This window comes from Nerophis lumbriciformis, linkage group LG18, assembly GCF_033978685.3.
Source record: "Nerophis lumbriciformis linkage group LG18, RoL_Nlum_v2.1, whole genome shotgun sequence".
NCBI classification, from domain to species: Eukaryota; Metazoa; Chordata; class Actinopteri; order Syngnathiformes; family Syngnathidae; genus Nerophis; species Nerophis lumbriciformis.
This window is the reverse complement of record NC_084565.2, coordinates 35,007,811-35,026,015: the sequence shown is the minus strand read 5'-3', so window position 1 is coordinate 35,026,015 and position 18,205 is coordinate 35,007,811. Positions and strand designations below refer to the sequence as shown.

At 38.8% G+C, this 18,205-nt stretch overlaps 1 protein-coding gene across 7 annotated transcripts in view; it reads left to right on the top strand.

The window, feature by feature from the left end:
* Nucleotides 1-18,205, top strand: part of dab1a (DAB adaptor protein 1a) — a 291,492-nt gene that overhangs the window by 178,411 nt on the left and 94,876 nt on the right. For all 7 annotated transcript variants that reach the window (XM_061978209.2, XM_061978206.2, XM_061978208.2 and 4 more), the window contains exon 4: nucleotides 13,215-13,313. In XM_061978209.2, the coding sequence (XP_061834193.2) occupies nucleotides 13,215-13,313 (99 nt within the window). The remainder of the gene's footprint in view (nucleotides 1-13,214; nucleotides 13,314-18,205) is intronic.

The window sequence follows — 18,205 nt, the reverse complement described above, 5'->3', positions numbered from 1 at the left end:
CCAAAATTATTCCGTACATTAGGCGCACCGGGTTATAAGGCGCACCGCCGAGTTTTGAGAAAATGAAAGGATTTTTAAGTGCGCCTTATAGTCCGAAAAATACGATATTCGCAACTTTTGCTGTCATAAATCAGATATATATAATAATAACTTCAATATAGAGGCAACTTGTTTTTCCACTCTTCTGGTACTTTAAAGGTCTTTTTTTTTTCTCCGAAGTTAGTTTTCCAAAGCGGAAGAAAGAATGACGCCTGTGCGAGGAAGAGGCAAGGTTAGCTTATATGGATGAGAGGGCCATCGGGGTGAAAGTCTCATTTGCAAGGACGGGAACAATTACAGGCAGAGGAAGACAGATGAGCTAGTTAACAGCAAGGGGAGAATCATTTGGGATGAGAGGCGAGGGAGAGGAAGATGAGGCGGGACGAAGATCGAGGGGGAAAAAAATGAAAAATCAGCTTAATGTGATTTTAACATCACCAGAATGTGTTCAAAAAGAGTTTGTAGACAGCGTGAAGAGCCTTATTCATTATTTATTGTCCTGCAGGAGGTATTTGAATTGGGGAGGAGGAAAAAAATTGCATTCTCGCATTTTTTTTTCCCCCACGTGTGGTGAAAATTCCAGCTTGAGGTGTGGAGGGCCGAGGAGAGGATTGACAGCTCATTGATCAAACGGCTTCCCTCCTCCTCATTTCTTGCGACAGGAAATCCATCAAGTGCTTTTCTCTGATCTCGCCGCCTCCTCCGTCATGGCGCTCCTCCCTGCTCCTGCAGCCTGCCTCCTCCTCGGCACTCAGCTATGCTAATGTGGCGCAGGTCGACATCTCGGCCCTCAAGACGCACTTATAGAGTTACAAATGATGCCGGTTACGTTTCCATGGGGCGTTGCAAAGGTCTGCTTGGAGCTTTGCGTCGCTCACTATTGATTTATTTTTTAATTTTTTAAATGAACCCATTTGGGCCATCATCTACTAAGATTCCACATAACAAGTGCCTAACAGTGTAAATAAAATGGTAAATGGGTTATACTCGTATAGCGCTTTTCTACCTTCAAGGTACTGTTGCGTCTGACCAGTCTTCCTCTCAGGGAATTAAAGTCACTGGTCAATCCCAAGTTCTGTCAGATGACATATATGTTGAGTAAGAAGGACCCACAAGACAGAATAGGAATATTAGCAAGTTTTACTAAAGCTATAGGAGACCAGTCCTACAGTGCGCTAATACCAGCATCTAGAAGAGGTCTGAAAATTAAACGGGAAGAGACAACTTATTGAATACGAAAACAGCTCCCACCCTGCCCAGAAAGGAATACAGCCCAGTGTTTCCCACACATTCATTTATTTGTGGCGGCCCGCCACGAAAGAATTACGTCCGCCACAAATGGATTTTTCGGCTTTTGACTCGCTCGACCGCTCATAAAAGCAATGGGACTCTGTCTGTGAATGTACCTTGTAGTTACAACTCCGGTGCAGTAGGTGGCGGTAGCCTACTAACTCCGCCAATAGCACTTAATTCACCTGGTGGGCCAGAAGAAGAAGAAGAAGAAGACGGCGGCGGAGTAAAAGAACGGACCGACCGGATCAAAATACGAGGGTAATATAGGTTGGAGGTAGATAAGTTATAGCTGCATCGCTGGCGGCTCGTCATATATTTAACGTTAATCCGCGATTTCACCGAGCGTTTCACTGACGGTGAGGAGCCTGACGCTGCTTCATTAACACCGCCGCTGTTGTCACGTGTTACCATACCGACGAGCTAACGTGTCCAGGTTATAACCCTGTTGTCAATAAACACACGTGGAGACGGTGCTTCAGATACTGCATTAATAATTAAGCTAAATTGTCCACTGTCCACTGCAGCATGTGAATGCAATGAAAATAATAAAATCTGAGCCAACCAGCTGTTAAAATGTTGTCCAGGTTAATGTTTTGGCCATTAAAGGCCCTTCATTTCAAGATTTCAACTGTGATCGGGCTTTAAACAGGTGGCTGACCTGTTCAGATGGGTGTAACTCAGGGGTGCTCACACTTTTTCTCCAGGCGAGCTACTTTTCAATTGATCAAGTCGTGGGGATCTACCTCATTCATATATATAATTTATATTTACTTATTTATGAAATATATGTTTTTGTTAACAAGTTAAAGGTGTTTAATGATAATGCAAGCATGTTTAACACACATAGTTAATATTGTTAATAAATTAAAGGTGTTTAATGATAATACAAGTATGTTTAATACATATAGTTAATATTGTTAACAAGTTAAAGGTGTTTAAAGATAATACAAGCATGTTTAACACATATTGTTAATAAATTAAAGGTGTTTAATGATAATACAAGTATGTTTAATACATATAGTTAATATTGTTAACAAGTTAAAGGTGTTTAATGACAATACAAGCATGTTTAACACATAGTTAATATTGTTAACAAGTTAAAGGTGTTTAATGATAATGCAAGCATGTTTAACACATATAGTTAATATTGTTAATAAGTTAAAGGTGTTTAAAGATAATACAAGCATGTTTAACACATATAGTTAATATTGTTAACAAGTTAAAGGTGTTTAAAAATAATACAAGCATGTTTAACACATATAGATTCCTTTCTTTCATGAAGACAAGAATATAAGTTGGTGTATTACCTGATTGTGATGACTTGCATTGATTGGACAGTGGTGCTGATAACGTCCGCATTTTCGAATGGAGGAGAAAAAAAGTCCTCCTTTCTGTCAAATACCACATGAAAGTGGTTGGTTTTTGGCATCTTATTTGTCCAGCTTCTGTACTCCTTTGTATACACTTTACAAGAAATACATTGTCGGCAAACTCCGTAGCTTGCTAGCTTGTGCACGCCAGCTTTCTGAGACTCTTATTTTGTTAGCGCAACTGTGCAGTCGGTCTTTGGAGTTTTGACGACAGGTACGGCGCCAGAGTCTGTTGAAATAAAGTGTTTCTCGCCTTCCTGTCGGTAATTTTAATGAGCTAAATATGTACATAAAGTGTTGTACTTATATTCCAACTCCGCGTTCTTCTTGGTCATCGCCGCTGCCGCCGTCACCCCCCGCACCCCGACCACACCACCACAAATAGATGCCTGTCCTGTGGGAAACACTGCAGCCTCATTGTTCTAATACTGATAAGGTAAAAATGGAGTATGCTATACTCCGACAACCCTTCAAGGTAAAGCACAGAGTTTACTTGCGGACATAAGATACAAGCAAAAAGCAAAAAGAGTACACATGAGAAAATATTAGCCGCTTTAAACATGACTATGAATAAAGAAATAACTCTTAAAAATATATGCATTCTCCACAATACTCAAAGCGCTTTGACACTATTTCCACATTCAGCCATTCACACACTGATGGCGGTAGCAGCCATGCAAGGCCCTAACCACGACCCATCAGGAGCAAGGGTTAAGTGTCTTGCTAAGGGACACAACAGACGTGACGAGGTTGGTAGAAGGTGGGGATCGAACCAGGAACCCTCAGGTTGCTGGCACGGCCACTCTCCCAAGTGCAAACTGTACAATTGTGTATACTATTAGTGGGCGTGTTTTGGTAGTGATGTGCGAAACCAGTTATTTTCTTTCCGATCCGATACCAAGTATCATTTAGACTGGTATCGGCAAAACCGATTTAATGCCAATACTTTCTTTAAATGTACCTGACGTGTCTGCTGTTGTGTATTTTCAAATAATAACATACTTATCTAAAAAAAACAACAGCAAAAATATAATAAAAATCATGCAAAAATTCGGAATGTAATGAGGGAAGGCTGGCATTATTAAACTGATTAATATTAGTAATATATTATACTTCGCCACCTATAACACCGTGTTTTCTTTAAATATGTGTACAATGTGTTTTTAGCATTTTGTTAAATAACAATGAAATATACTTAAAATATAAACACAGTTTAGTTAGTTCTTTTTTTTCTTAACTAACTTACAAATTAATTTAAAAAATCACTATTGATTTTTATTTATTTTAAATGAACCCATTTGGGCCTCATCTACTAAGATTCCACATAGCAAGTGCCTAACAGTGTGTGCAAACTGTACAATTGTGTATACTATTAGTGGGCTTGTTTTAGGTAGTGATGTGCGAAACCAGTTATTTTCTTTCCGATCCGATACCAAGTATAATTCAGGCTGGTATCGGCAAAACTGATTCGATACCAATACTTTTTTTAAATGTACCTGACGTGTCTCCTGTTGTGTATTTTCAAATAGTAATATACTTATCTAAAAAAAAACCAGCAAAAATATAAGAAAAAACATGCAAAAATTCGGAATGTAATGAGGGAAGGCTGACATTTTTAAACTAATGATTAATATTAGTAATATATTATATTTAGCCACCTATAACACAGTGTTTTCTTTAAAAATGTATAAAATGTGTTAAGCATTTTGTTGAATAAAAATAAAATATACTTAAAATATAAACACAATTTATTTATTTTTTTTATTTTTATTTATTTATTTATTTAAAAAAAAATTTATGTCCTGTCCAGCTTCTCAGGCAAATCATATAGTTGATGTAGATGCCCATGTCGGCTGTTCAGATTTACTTTACAAAAGAGAAGTGTAGGATACTTCTCTTGTTGCCTTATTTGTATTTGACTTTATTAAATGTATTTATATTATCATTTAGTGCAGCCGGGCCGGAGCAGGAGGGGATAGAAAGAGAAAAAAAAGAAGACAGAGGGGGAAATTGTGGGGACAAGAGGGGATTAGACAGAGAGACAAAAACAACAACAGCAAACAACAACAACAATAGAGCAACATCAGCAAATACGACATGTACAAATATGATGGTAAAAGTAATAGCAAATAAGCAGTTAGCGAAAAATAAAAAATAATACAGAAATGACAATGAGCATTATTACACTACAAATGGATCAATACAAATACCAATAGAAATAGCGCTATTGATAATGAACACTACCAATACTTTACCTTTATTATCAACAATACAGTTGTTCAAGTGCAACAATACATATACGTAATGATAACTTGACATACGAAAGAATGCAGAAAAATGGAGGGGGAGAAAGAGAAGCAACCTACATTAACCTTGTAGATTGTTATAGTAACATTAGGTTCAGCTTTGTCAGTGTGCCATGTGTTATACCCAGTTCACCTTAGGGCAACAACGTTAATATATGTTTGATGAAACGTGATTATGTGCATTAAAAAAAAAAAAAATACTAACTTACAAATTAATTTAAAAAATCACTATTGTTTTTTGTTTTTTTAATGAACCCATTTGGGCCTCATCCACTAAGATTCCACATAACAAGTGCCTAACAGTGTGGGCAAACTGTAGAATGTTGTATACTATTAGTGGGCGTGTTGTAAGTAGTGATGTGCGAAACCAGTTATTTTCTTTCCGATCCGATACCAACTATAATTCGGGCTGGTATCGGCAAAACTGATTCGATGCCAATTCTTTTTGTAAATATACCTGACGTGTCTGCTGTTGTGTATTTTCAAATAATAACTTACTTCTCTAAAAAAAAAAACAGTAAAATTACGAGAATTTTTTTTTTTTTAAATGGAATGTAATTAGGAAAGGCTGACATTTTTAAACTGATTAATATTAGTAATATATTATACTTAACCACCTATAACTCAAAGTGTTGTCTTTAAATATGTGTAAGATGTGTTGTTAGCATTTTTTTAAATAAAAATAAAATATACTTAAGATATCAACACAATTTAGTTAGTTAATTAAAAAAATAATATAATACTTACTTATGAATTTATAATGAACTATAATAAACACTGTTAAATGTGTAACTGAGCAGTAATCTTTTTGTACAGACAGTATTGTTGACACACTAGGATATGCAGTTAAACAATTATTATTTGTATTCTATTCTTACATGGGGAAAAACACAATCAAAATGTGAGAAAAAAAGAGCAAAGAAATCAATATGTAATAAGAAAAAGGTGAAATGTTCTAACTAATAATTAATGATAATAAAATTAGTCACCTATAATACAAAGCTAACACATTAATCTGATTTTAGCATTTTCTCAAATAGAAAAATGGTCCCCGCATTCTTTGACTTTTCAGTTTGCAGCTCTCGGTGGAAAAAGTTGAGACACCACTGATCTAAAATATTAGAAGCGCTCAATTAAAATAAAAAAAATATACTTAAAATATAAACAAAAACATTTAAATTAAACAATACTAAGTATGAATTAATTTGAAAAATTACAACAACAAGAATAAACAGTTGATTATGTAACTGAACATTAATATTTTCATACAAGCAGAATTTTTGACACACTAGGTTATGCAGTTAAACAAATCATATTATTATTATTTTTATTCTATTCTTACATGGGAAAAACCAACAGTAAAAATGTAAGAAAAAAGAGCAAAACAATCTATGTGATGAGAAAAGCTGAAACTACTTATGTGTATTCTAACTGATACTTAATAATAATGTACTTAGTCACCTATATAGCTGACACAATATCTGTTTTTAGCATTTTTTTTGCTTTGCCTTTTCAGCATGCGGCCCTTGGTGGAAAAAGTTTGGAAATACCCTGAATAAAGTATCAAAAATATCAATATTTTGATTTGAGGATTGATATTAGAGCACACAGAACTGGTATCGCCATAGTGACCGCAGCACAACCATTTGTGTGTCACTTGTGCCAGTTTGCACGTACCTTTCAAACGTGCAAAATATAGAAACCGCAAACCGTTTCAGTCTTGGTAAATCACACTGCGGCTGCTACCTGATGCTGAGGCCTCGTTCACACTGCAGGTCAATTCCGATTTTGTTGCCCATGTGCGACCTGCATCGGATTGTTTCATGTCCGTGTGAACAGTGCAATACCAAATTTGTCATATCTGACCAAGGCCTCTTTTGTATGTGGAAATTAATCGGGTGTATACGCAATGCGTCCTCAATGTGAACACTCCCAATCGGCCAGAACGTCACCAAAAAGCAAAATAGACGGTTACAAGAAGACGGCATAGCTCTGTTGGTAGAGCGGCCGTGCCAGCAACTTGAGGGTTGCAGGTTCGATCCCTGCTTCCGCCATCCTAGTCACTGCTGTTGTGTTCTTGGGCAAGACACTTTACCCACCTGTTCCCAGTGCCACCCACACTGGTTTAAATGTAACTTAGATATTGGGTTTCACTATGTAAAGCGCTTTGAGTCACTAGAGAAAAGCGCTATATAAATATAATTCACTTCACTTCACTTCACAAAATAAATAGTTGACAACAGAGGAGAAAAAAGGTGAAAATAATGTTTTAGGAACTCATGTCCATGTTCCGCTACTCTTTACTCCGACTGCTAGCCACAGACACGCTCTTTCGAAGCGAATTATTTCGTAAAACCGCCGGAGCCAAAATACTTGTCCTCTTCCTTCTCAATCTTCTACGCGCTATAATTCGGTTTGGAAAATGTTGACTTTGTCCTCCAAACTGCCACAAATGTGCCAGTACCGAGCCCGACTAGAGTGAAAGCCATGTTTACTTCCGTAAACTGCAGCACGAGCGACGTCATGACGTCATGTCCCTTGCGGGTCAGTTTGCATTCACATTAGAAATCACCTTTTTTTTTTTGTAATGTGATTGGCCACTAAGAAGATTGAATTTGACAAAAACATCCGAATTAGACATCCGACCCTGCTGTGAGACCCTAGCCTAAATGATATTTGCATCTCCTCCTCCCAGTATTTTGCACAATCTGGTAATCTTCATATATTCTGCAAACATGATAATTGAAGAGACGTAATCCCCTGCACACGATTTACAGTCGTGGTCAAAAGTTTCCATACACTTGTGAAGGACATAATGTCATGGCCAAACAGCTCAATTTTTGTTTCATCTGACATCAATCACATGGAAAAAGATAAAACCTTAAGGAGGAAAGTTCTGTGGTCAGATGAAACAAAAATTGAGCTGTTTGGCCACAATATCCAGCAATATGTTTGAAGGAGAAAAGGTGAGGCCTTTACTCCCAGGAACACCATCCCTACCATCAAACATGGTGGTGGTAGTATTATGCTCTAGGCCTGTTTTGCTGCCAATGGAACTGGTGCTTTACAGATAGTAAATGGGACAATGAAAGAGGAGGATTACCTCCAAATTCTTCAGGACAACCTAAAATCATCAGCCCTAAGGTTGGGTCTTGGGCGCAATTGGGTGTTCTAACAGAACAAGGACCCCAAACACACGTCAAAAGTAGTAAAGGAATGGCTAAATCAGGCTACAATGAAGGTTTTGGAATAACCTTCCCAAAGTCCTGACTTAAACGTGTGGACAATGCTGAAGAAACAAGTCCATGTCAGAAAACCAACAAATTTAGCTGAACTGCACCAATTTTGTCAAAAGGAGTGGTCAAAAATTCAAGCAGAAGCTTGTGGATGGCTACCAAAAGCGCCTTATTGCAGTGAAACTTGCCAAGGGACATGTAAGCAAATATTAACATTGCTGTATGTATACTTTTGATTTGCTCACATTTTCAGTAGACCCATAATAAATTCATAAAAGAACCAAACTTCATGAATGTTTTTCGTGACCAACAAGTATGTGCTCCAATCACTCTATCACTAAAAAATAAGAGTTGTAGAAATGATTGGAAACTCAAGACAGCCATGACATTATGTTATTTACAAGTGTATGTAAATTTTTGACCACGACTGTAAGTCGATCAGCTTTGCATGTGCTATCCAGTCTGCACGTTTTTAATACACAAAAACCTTTAGTACATCTGGCCCTTAATGTACCAACATGAAGAAGCATAAGAAACAGTACACGTGTCTGAAATTATTCATCCTTCACTTTCCTTATCACTTCAAATGAAAAACCAAATGAACACCATGTAAAACCAACAACGCAAACTCCAGTAGCGCCTCAGGCTGCCAACATTAGCAATTTGGGCCTGTCGAAGTGCTTTTACAAATGCTGTAATTCCAGTGGACGTAGGTGTTTACACGAATAAAAGAAGAATACTTAGAACCAGAGTGTCTGTTATCATTTCTCCTTCTATGTATCCAAAAGAAAGTTAGAAAATAAAATAGATACCATGTAAACCTACAACACAAACAATAGCAGAAAATACACAAGTGAGATTCCTAAGACATGCTTTTATTCCAGTATCAATCAATCAAAGTTTATTCATATAGGCCAGGGGTGCTCACACTTTTTCTGCAGGCGAGCTACTTTTCAATTGATCAAGTCGTGGGGATCTACCTCATTCATATATATAATTTACATGTACTTATTTATGAAATATATGTTTTTGTTAACAAGTTAAAGGTGTTTAATGATAATGCAAGCATGTTTAACACATATAGTTAATATTGTTAATACATTAAAGGTGTTTAATGATAGTACAAGTATGTTTAATACATATAGTTAATATTGTTAACAAGTAAAAGGTGTTTAAAGATAATGCAAGCATGTTTAACACATATAGTTAATATTGTTAAAAAATTAAAGGTGTTTAATGATAATACAAGCATGTTTAATACATAGTTAATATTGTTAAAAAATTAAAGGTGTTTAATGATAATACAAGAATGTTTAATACATATAGTTAATATTGTTAACAACTTAAAGGTGTTTAAAGATAATACAAGCATGTTTAACACATATAGTTAATATTGGTAATAAGTTAAAGGTGTTTAAAGATAATACAAGCATGTTTAACACATATAGTTAATATTGGTAATAAGTTAAAGGTGTTTAAAGATAATACAAGCATATTTAAAATATATAGTTAATATTGTTAATAAGTTAAAGGTGTTTAAAGATAATACAAGCATGTTTAACACATATAGATTCCTTTCTTTCATGAAGACAATAATATAAGTTGGTGTATTACCTGATTCTGATGACTTGCATTGATAGGAATCAGACAGTGGTGCTGATAATGTCCGCATTTTCGAATGGAGGAGAAAAAAAGTCCTCCTTTCTGTCTAATACCACATGAAAGTGGTTGGTTTTTGGCATCTTATTTGTCCAGCTTCCGTACTCCTTTGTATACACTTTACAAGAAATACATTGTCGGCAAACTCCGTAGCTTGCTAGCTTGTGCACGCCAGCTTTCTGAGACTCTTATTTTGTTAGCGCAACTGTGCAGTCGGTCTTTGGAGTTTTGACGACAGGTACGGCGCCAGAGTCTGTTGAAATAAAGTGTTTCTCGCCTTCCAGTCGGTAATTTTAATGAGCTGGCAGCAGCCAGCGTCATCTCAGAAGACCCTCGGGTGCCGTGAATGTCAATCAAGTGACGAAAGTGACGTCATAGTGAAGATTTATGATCGCTCATTTTTAGGACAATTTTTTTAATGCCTGGCTGGTGATCGACTGACACACCCTCCGAGATCGACCGGTAGCTCGCGATCGACGTAATGAGCACCCCTGATATAGGCCTTAATCACAAGTGTCTCAATGGGCTGCGCAAGCCACAACGACATCCTCGGCTCAGATCCCACATCAGGGACACAAATAATATAGTGTTTATAAAGCATAAAGAAGTATATATCTTTCATTACATCCTTATCATTAAATAAAGTAAATACTATGTAATTCTACAACACAAATATAATAACAATACATAGAATGAGGTTCCCTGGGCTACCATTAGCATATGTTGACATGCTGTTATTCCATTACACAAATACATGGTGTATATTAAGGCAGCGCTTCTCAAAATTGTTGTAAGTATACCTCTGCATAACATTATGCCCTTATCAGGACTATAAAATGACCAAAATGAAATAAAGATCAACTTACAACAAACATTGTTTTAGTCTGTAACAGAAAAGATTTAAACTTCATCAATTTGCCTGAAATTCAGTCCAGGGGCCCCGCCCTACTATTTGAGAAGAACTGTTGCAAGACATATACACATGTCTGATATTGTTTGTCTTTCACTACATCCTTAACATTAAAACAAGTAAATACTATGTAATCCTACAACACTAATTATAGTAGAAAATACATGGGATGAGGTTCCTCGGGCTACCAAAGTTGGCTGGTATTGTGTCTGATATCATTTATCCTTCACTGTATCCTTATCACTTTGAAATAAAGAACAAACTACTGTATAGTCCAGGTTATAAGCCACACCCACTCAATTTTAGAAGAAAAAAATATGTTTTCATATGTTAGCCGCACCGATCTATAAGCAGCAAATAAATACTGGTATGTTGTGTATTTAAAAAGATTTTGTAAATGTTTATTTGCATACCTTGATTGTTTCTAAATAATGCGCCACACATTTCCAATGGGACACAGGTCTGGACTACAAGCAGGCCAGTCTAGTACCCACACTGTTTTCTACCAAGCCAAGCTGTTGTAACACGTGCAGAATGTGGTTTGGCATTGTCTTACTGAAATAAGCAGGGGCGTCCATGAAAAAGACGTTGCTTTGATGGCAACATATGTTGCTCCAAAACCTGTATGTACCTTTCTGCATTAATGGTGCCTTCACAGATGTGTAAGTTACCCATGCCCTGGGCATTAATACACCCCCATACCATCACAGATAATGGCTTTTGAATTTTGCGCCTATAACAGTCCGGATGGTTCTTTTCCTCTTTGGTCCGGAGGACTCGGCGTCCACAGTTTCCAAAAACAATTTGAAATGTGGACTCGTCAGACCACAGAACACTTTTCGACTTTGCATCAGTCCATCTTAGATGAGCTTGAGCCCAGCGAGTCCGGCTGCGTTTCTGGGTGTTGTTGATAAATGGCTATGGCTTTACATAGTAAAGTTCTAACTTGCACTTAGAGATGTAGCGACAAACTGTAGTTACTGACAGTGGTTTTCTGAAGTGTTCCTGAGCCCATGTGGTGATATCCTTTACACACTGATGTCGCTTTTTGATTCAGTACCGCCTGAGGGATCGAAGGTCACGGGCATTCAATGTTGGTTTTCGGCCGTGCAGTGATTTCTCCAGACTGTCTGAACCTTTTGATGATATTACGTACCGTAGGTGGTGAAATCCCTAAATTCCTTGCAATAGTCCGTCTCGTTGAGAAATGTTTTTCTTAATCTGTTCAACAATTTGCTCACGCATTTGTTGACAAAGTAGTGACCCTCGCCCCATCCTTGTGTGTGAATGACTGAGCATTTCATGGAAGCTGCTTTTGTACCCAATCATGGCACCCACATTTTCCCAATTAGCCTGTTCACCTGTGTTTGATGAGCATTCCTCAACTTTCTCAGTCTTTTTTGCCACTTCTGCCAGCTTTTTTTAAACATGTTGCAGGCATCAAAATCCAAATTAGCTAATATTTGCAAAAAATAACACCGTTTACCAGCTCGAACGTTAAGTATCTTGTCTTTGCAGTCTATTTAATTGAATATAGGTTGAAAAGGATTTGCAAATCATTGTATTCTGTTTTTATTTTTACCATTTACACAACGTGCCAACTTCACTGGTTTTGGGTTTTGTACCTTGGTCGCGAGTGTTTGCGGTGGAAGGACTGAAATGTTGACATGTACAAGTATTTGTTCTTTACAAGGTACATGGAATAATAATAATGCTGAGAGCCGCAGTATGTGATACAATGTATCCTTTAAATTACCTAAATACTTCCAATTAAAAATTTAACAAATACCAAGTAAACTATAGTAGGAAATACATGGAGCGTGGTTCTCCAGGCTACCAAAGTTAGCATAACCTCACTTTAGGTCCCTTTCTTGCTTGAATCTAAAGGCCTTAGTGGCCACATGCGTGGACAGCACCTTTTAGCTCTTATTTCCAAAATTGTGTACACTACTGAATTGGGGTTTTATGGCCGCTTATGTGGACACTTATACTGCCATCTGGTAGTGTCAGAAGAGTATAACATATAATGGAATTTGGAAAAAAACTGTAAAAATAATAATTAGCATGTCACTAAACATGAAGTACACGTTTGTGTACTTATGGACTAAGTACATCATATAAAAAGATGATTCTTAGTTTTTATTCTAATTAGGGTCCAATAAGCCCAAATAGCAAAGAGAAAAAAAAAAAAAAAGCATGTAAATAAACAGCTTGGGCCTTAAGAGGTTAATATGTTGACATGCTATTATTCCAGTAGTTAACTAGTGGTCGTTAGAATGCCAAGACATTTAACTCTGAGCCTCAGTTTTCCACAATAACTTCCAAGGCTGCTACTCTACATTACTCACTGTAATAAAGACCCTTCCCCTGACCTAATATTGTTCAATATTTGTGCCTGCAGGGTGTCGCAGCAGCAGCTCGCTCTAAAGGAGAACACAAGAAGAAGGTTTTCCTGACTGTTTCCTTTGGAGGGATCAAGATCTTTGACGAGAAGTCGGGGGTAAGCAAACCGCTGCGTTTGAGTGTTAATGCCGGGACCAACATGTGACGCTCTTAAAATGTGTTTGTGTGTGTGTGTGTGTGTGTTTTTGCTGTTAATGAGGCATCTCTGAGCGAGGGAGGGAGGGAGTGACGGGGGCCCCCGGGGGAAATCAGGAGCCCCTAATTGAAACCCTGGGAACAAGGTCTCAGTAGATGAGAGAACATGGCTGCTTTTGTTTGTTGATATCCTTCCTTTCATCGGCATCTATGTGTCCGCCTTGCAAGTATAAAAGCTGTATTTTAATCATAGTGGTTAACTTCTTTTTACACTTGACTTATGTCACACACCCCTCGTGAAGTTAATTGCACTTTAACGACAATGACAGATTATTAGAATTCCAATTATTTTCCTAATGGAATAACTTTGTTTTGAAAGCCAAACATATTGTAGTCCTGTTCAATTTTCCAAGGTCTATTTGACTGGGTTGTTTTAAATTATTTCCACGTGTGTATTAACATACACTATATTGCCAAAAGTATTTGGCCACCCATCCAAATGATGAGAATCGGGTGTCCTAATCACTTGGCCCGGCCACAGGTGTATAAAATCAAGCACTTTGGCATGGAGACTGTTTCTACAAACATTTGTGAAAGAATGGGCCGCTCTCAGTGATTTCCAGCGTGGAACTGTCATAGGATGCCACCTGTGCAACAAATCCAGTCGTGAAATTTCCTCGCTCCTAAATATTCCAAAGTCAACTGTCGGCTTTATTATAAGAAAATGAAAGAGTTTGGGAACAACAGCAACTCAGCCACCAAGTGGTAGGCCACGTAAACTGACAGAGAGGTCAGCGGATGCTGAAGCGCATAGTGCAAAGAGGTCGCTGACTTTCTGCACAGTCAGTTGCTACAGAGCTCCAAACTTCATGTGACCTTCCAATTAGCCCACGTACAGTACGCGGAGAGCTTCATGGAATGGGTTTCCATGGCCGAGCAGCTGCATCTAAGCCATACGTCACCAAGTCCAATGCAACGTGTGGGATGCAGTGGTGTAAAGCACGTCGCCACTGGACTCTAGATCAGTGGAGACGCGTTCTCTGGAGTGATGAATCACGCTTTTCCATCTGGCAATCTGATGGACGAGTCTGGGTTTGGAGGTTGCCAGGAGAACGGTACATTTCGGACTGCATTGTGCCGAGTGTGAAATTTGGTGGAGGAGGAATTATGGTGTGTGGTTGTTTTTTAGGAGTTGGGCTTTGCCCCTTAGTTCCAGTGAAAGGAACTTTGAATGCTCCAGGATACCAAAAGATTTTGGACAATTCCATGCTCCCAACTTGTGGGAACAGTTTGGAGCGGGACCCTTCCTCTTCCAACATGACTCTGCACCAGTGCACAAAGCAAGGTCCATAAAGACATGGATGACAGAGTCTGGTGTGGATGAACTTGACTGGCCTGCACAGAGTCCTGACTATGGCATCACATTAGTGCGAAAAATCCGAGCGCATAAAAACTGTTATCGCGCGCTGATTCTCCACTTCGTGCGCGCGCGCGACACCCTTTTGTGCGCGCGTGGTGCCTTTTTGCGCGCGCGTGGTGCCTTTCTGTGCGCGCGTGGTGCCTTTCTGTGCGCGCGTGGTGCCTTTTTGCACGCGCGCGGTGTCTTTCTGCGCGCACGACGCCTTTCTGCGCGCTCTCTGTGTACTCCTGGCATCTCTCCTTGCGCTGTCATGTTTGTTTTTGGCACTTTGGGGGCGGGTATGCTTAGACGGCCCCTCCTTTCTGATTGGCTGTGAGCATTTTTCATATGACCAATCATTCTCCAGTGTAGCAACGTTGTAGCCATCTTACCTCGGACATCTAGCCTCAATCATTACATTGATGTCAATGGTACATGTACTAATTACATTACCATAACTTGCTCGATTTTCGACCAATTTACAAACGGTTTGTCTTGTTACAAATCTTATTACATGTAGATATGACATAGGATGCTGTACCTGTTGAAATTACCTCTTTCGCTTTAAAAAAAAAAAAAGACTTAATTGTGCAATATAGTTGTGTAGGGTCAGTGTTAGTCATTTCTCTGATTATTTTAAACTGTTTCAGAATACATTATTAAAAGCTATTTTTAACATTTTAAAAACAAAATTCAAAGATTATTTCATTAATTTTATGGCTGAATCAAAAGAAATTCCATAAATTAGAAAACAAATGTTCAAGAAGAAGTGAAAATATAAAATAATGTTATGGTTGGATGTTATTGCTGGTGGACCAGTTCTGGCTGAAAGATGTGATTATGGTGTTTGTTGTCTTATTATTTATTTGGGTCACATTTTATATTACCCTGTATTGTGTTTATGTGGTATGAAATAACCTTCATCAGCGCGCGACATTTTTTTATCCACTTCTTCCTCCGTAAATCTTGATACATATTGACGATGACCCGCCCTGCTATACTTCTGAATGGCTCTGAGCATTTTTCAGCATTTTTCGCCTGACCAATCAGAAAGAAGGGGCCGTCTAAGCATACCCGCCCCCAAAGTGCCAAAAAGAAACATGACAGGTACACAGAGAGCGCGCAGAAAGGCGTCGCGCGCGCGCAGAAGGCACCGCACGCCCGTAAAAAGGCACCACGCGCGTGCAAAAGGGTGTCGAGCGCGCGCAAAAGGGTGTCGCGCGCCCGCACGAAGTGGAGAATCAGCGCGCGATAACAGTTTTTATGCGCTCGGATTTTTGGCACTAATGTGACGCCATACCTGAACCCGATAAAACACCTTTGGGATGAATTACAACAGAGACTGAGATCCAGGCCTTCTCGACCGACATCAGTGTGTGATCTCACCAATGCGCTTTTGGAAGAATGGTCGAAAATTCCTTTAAACACACTGCGCAACCTTGTGGACAGCCTTCCCAGAAGAGTTGAAGCTGTAATAGCTGCAAAAGGTGGACCGACATCATATTGAACCCTATGGGTTAGCAATGGGATGGCACTTCAAGTTCATATGTGAGTCAAGGCAGGTGGCCAATTACTTTTGGCAATATAGTGTATTTTTATAGGCTAACTCTTCTTCTCCTGAACTCCTGCACACAAAAGGCTGAACATGTGTCAAAACATGCACCCCTGTGCCATTATTTGTATTACAATGACACCACATAATTGCTTCATTAGGTCAGATGACTTGAAATTTCTCACACAGCCCAGTGCGCGCTACAGAACAACTGTGACTTTAGGGTGTTCAGTGCAATCACCACCAAAATTGGTGCACAACTTTAGGGGACTTAAATGTGTGTAAAATGTTAGTAAGTTTGATTAAAAACATCAAGCATAATGTATTTGCAGGGACAATGGTGGGATTCACATGAATACATAAATAATTGAGTGGTTCTCAAACTTTTTTTCACTCATTACCACTTCAGAAAACACTTAGATCTCCAACATTAAAATCCAGTAGCGTAGTAGGCCTAGGTCAGGGGTCGGCAACCCAACATGTTGAAAGAGCCATATTGGACCAAACATACAAAAAACAAATCTGTCTGGAGCCGCAAAAAGTTAAAAGCCTTAAGTAAGTGCTATAATGAAGGCAACACATTAAGTAAGTGTCTCAGAGGGTTAGATAACTCCTGGAAATTACTGGCTTAAAACAGCCAAAGGTATAGATGTGTGTGTCCAAGTTAAAGGAAAGGACAGGTTGTCTTCTTCTAATGGATTTATTACAATCTTTGCAAGCTGGGTAACGTTTGCTGTGGTCTGGAACAACATGGCACACAATCAGAATTGCAGCCAATATTACATACAGATAATGTGTCATGAGACATGCAAATATAAATTAAATAAAGGAAATTAAGTGAACTCAAAAATACCTGTACACGAGGCATAATGATGCAATATGTACACACAGCTAGCCTAAATAGCATGTTAGCATGGATTATTAGCACTCCGCCAAAGTCAATAACATCAACAAAGCTCACCTTTGTGCATTCACACGCAGCATAAAAAGTTTGGTGGACAAAATGAGACAAAGAAGGAGTGGCATAAAACACCTCTTTCTGAGGCAGCGGTGGAGAAAGTTGTACACCTATACCAACTACGGTGAATTCAAGGACCGCCAAAATTAGTAGGACAAAACGGCGCTGGCCAAATAATGTCAACACAAACATGTTAAACAGTGTGCTTTCTAACAATTAGGAAGGTTTGTGTCATGTTTGTCCTCCTACAGAAACATTGTTAAAACAACAAATATATTTCCCCCCCATCTTTTTCCATTTTTGAAAAAGCTCCAGGGAGCCACTCAGTGCTAAAGAGCTCGAGAGCCGCGGGTTGCTGACCCCCGGCCTAGGTATTCATTAAAAACAAGTATATTTAATATTTGTGGCCACTATTACATTACACACAGTTTGAACAATAACCTTGTGTTTGAATATTGGAAAATAAAATACCAATCATTTGATTAAGCGATGAGGTGGCGACTTGTCCAGGGTGTACCTCGCCTTCCGCCCGAATGCAGCTGAGATAGGCTCCAGCGACCCCCCGCATCCCCAAAAAGGGACAAGCGGTAGAAAATGGATGGATGGATGATTAAGTGATTATTTGGCGTACCACTAGGTGGAGCCTACGTACCACTAGTGGTATCCGTACTACAGTTTGAGAATCACTGGTTTGATAATTATAAAACTTTGAGTACAGTGTTTTTCAACCACTGTGGAGAATATGTAATTTTTACCTATCCATCCATCCATCCATCCATCCATTTTCTACCGCTTATTCCCTTTGGGGTCGCGGGGGGCGCTGGAGCCTATCTCAGCTACAATCGGGCGGAAGGCGGGGTACACCCTGGACAAGTCGCCCCCTCATCGCAGGGCCAACACAGATAGACAGACAACATTCACACTCACATCCACACACTAGGGCCA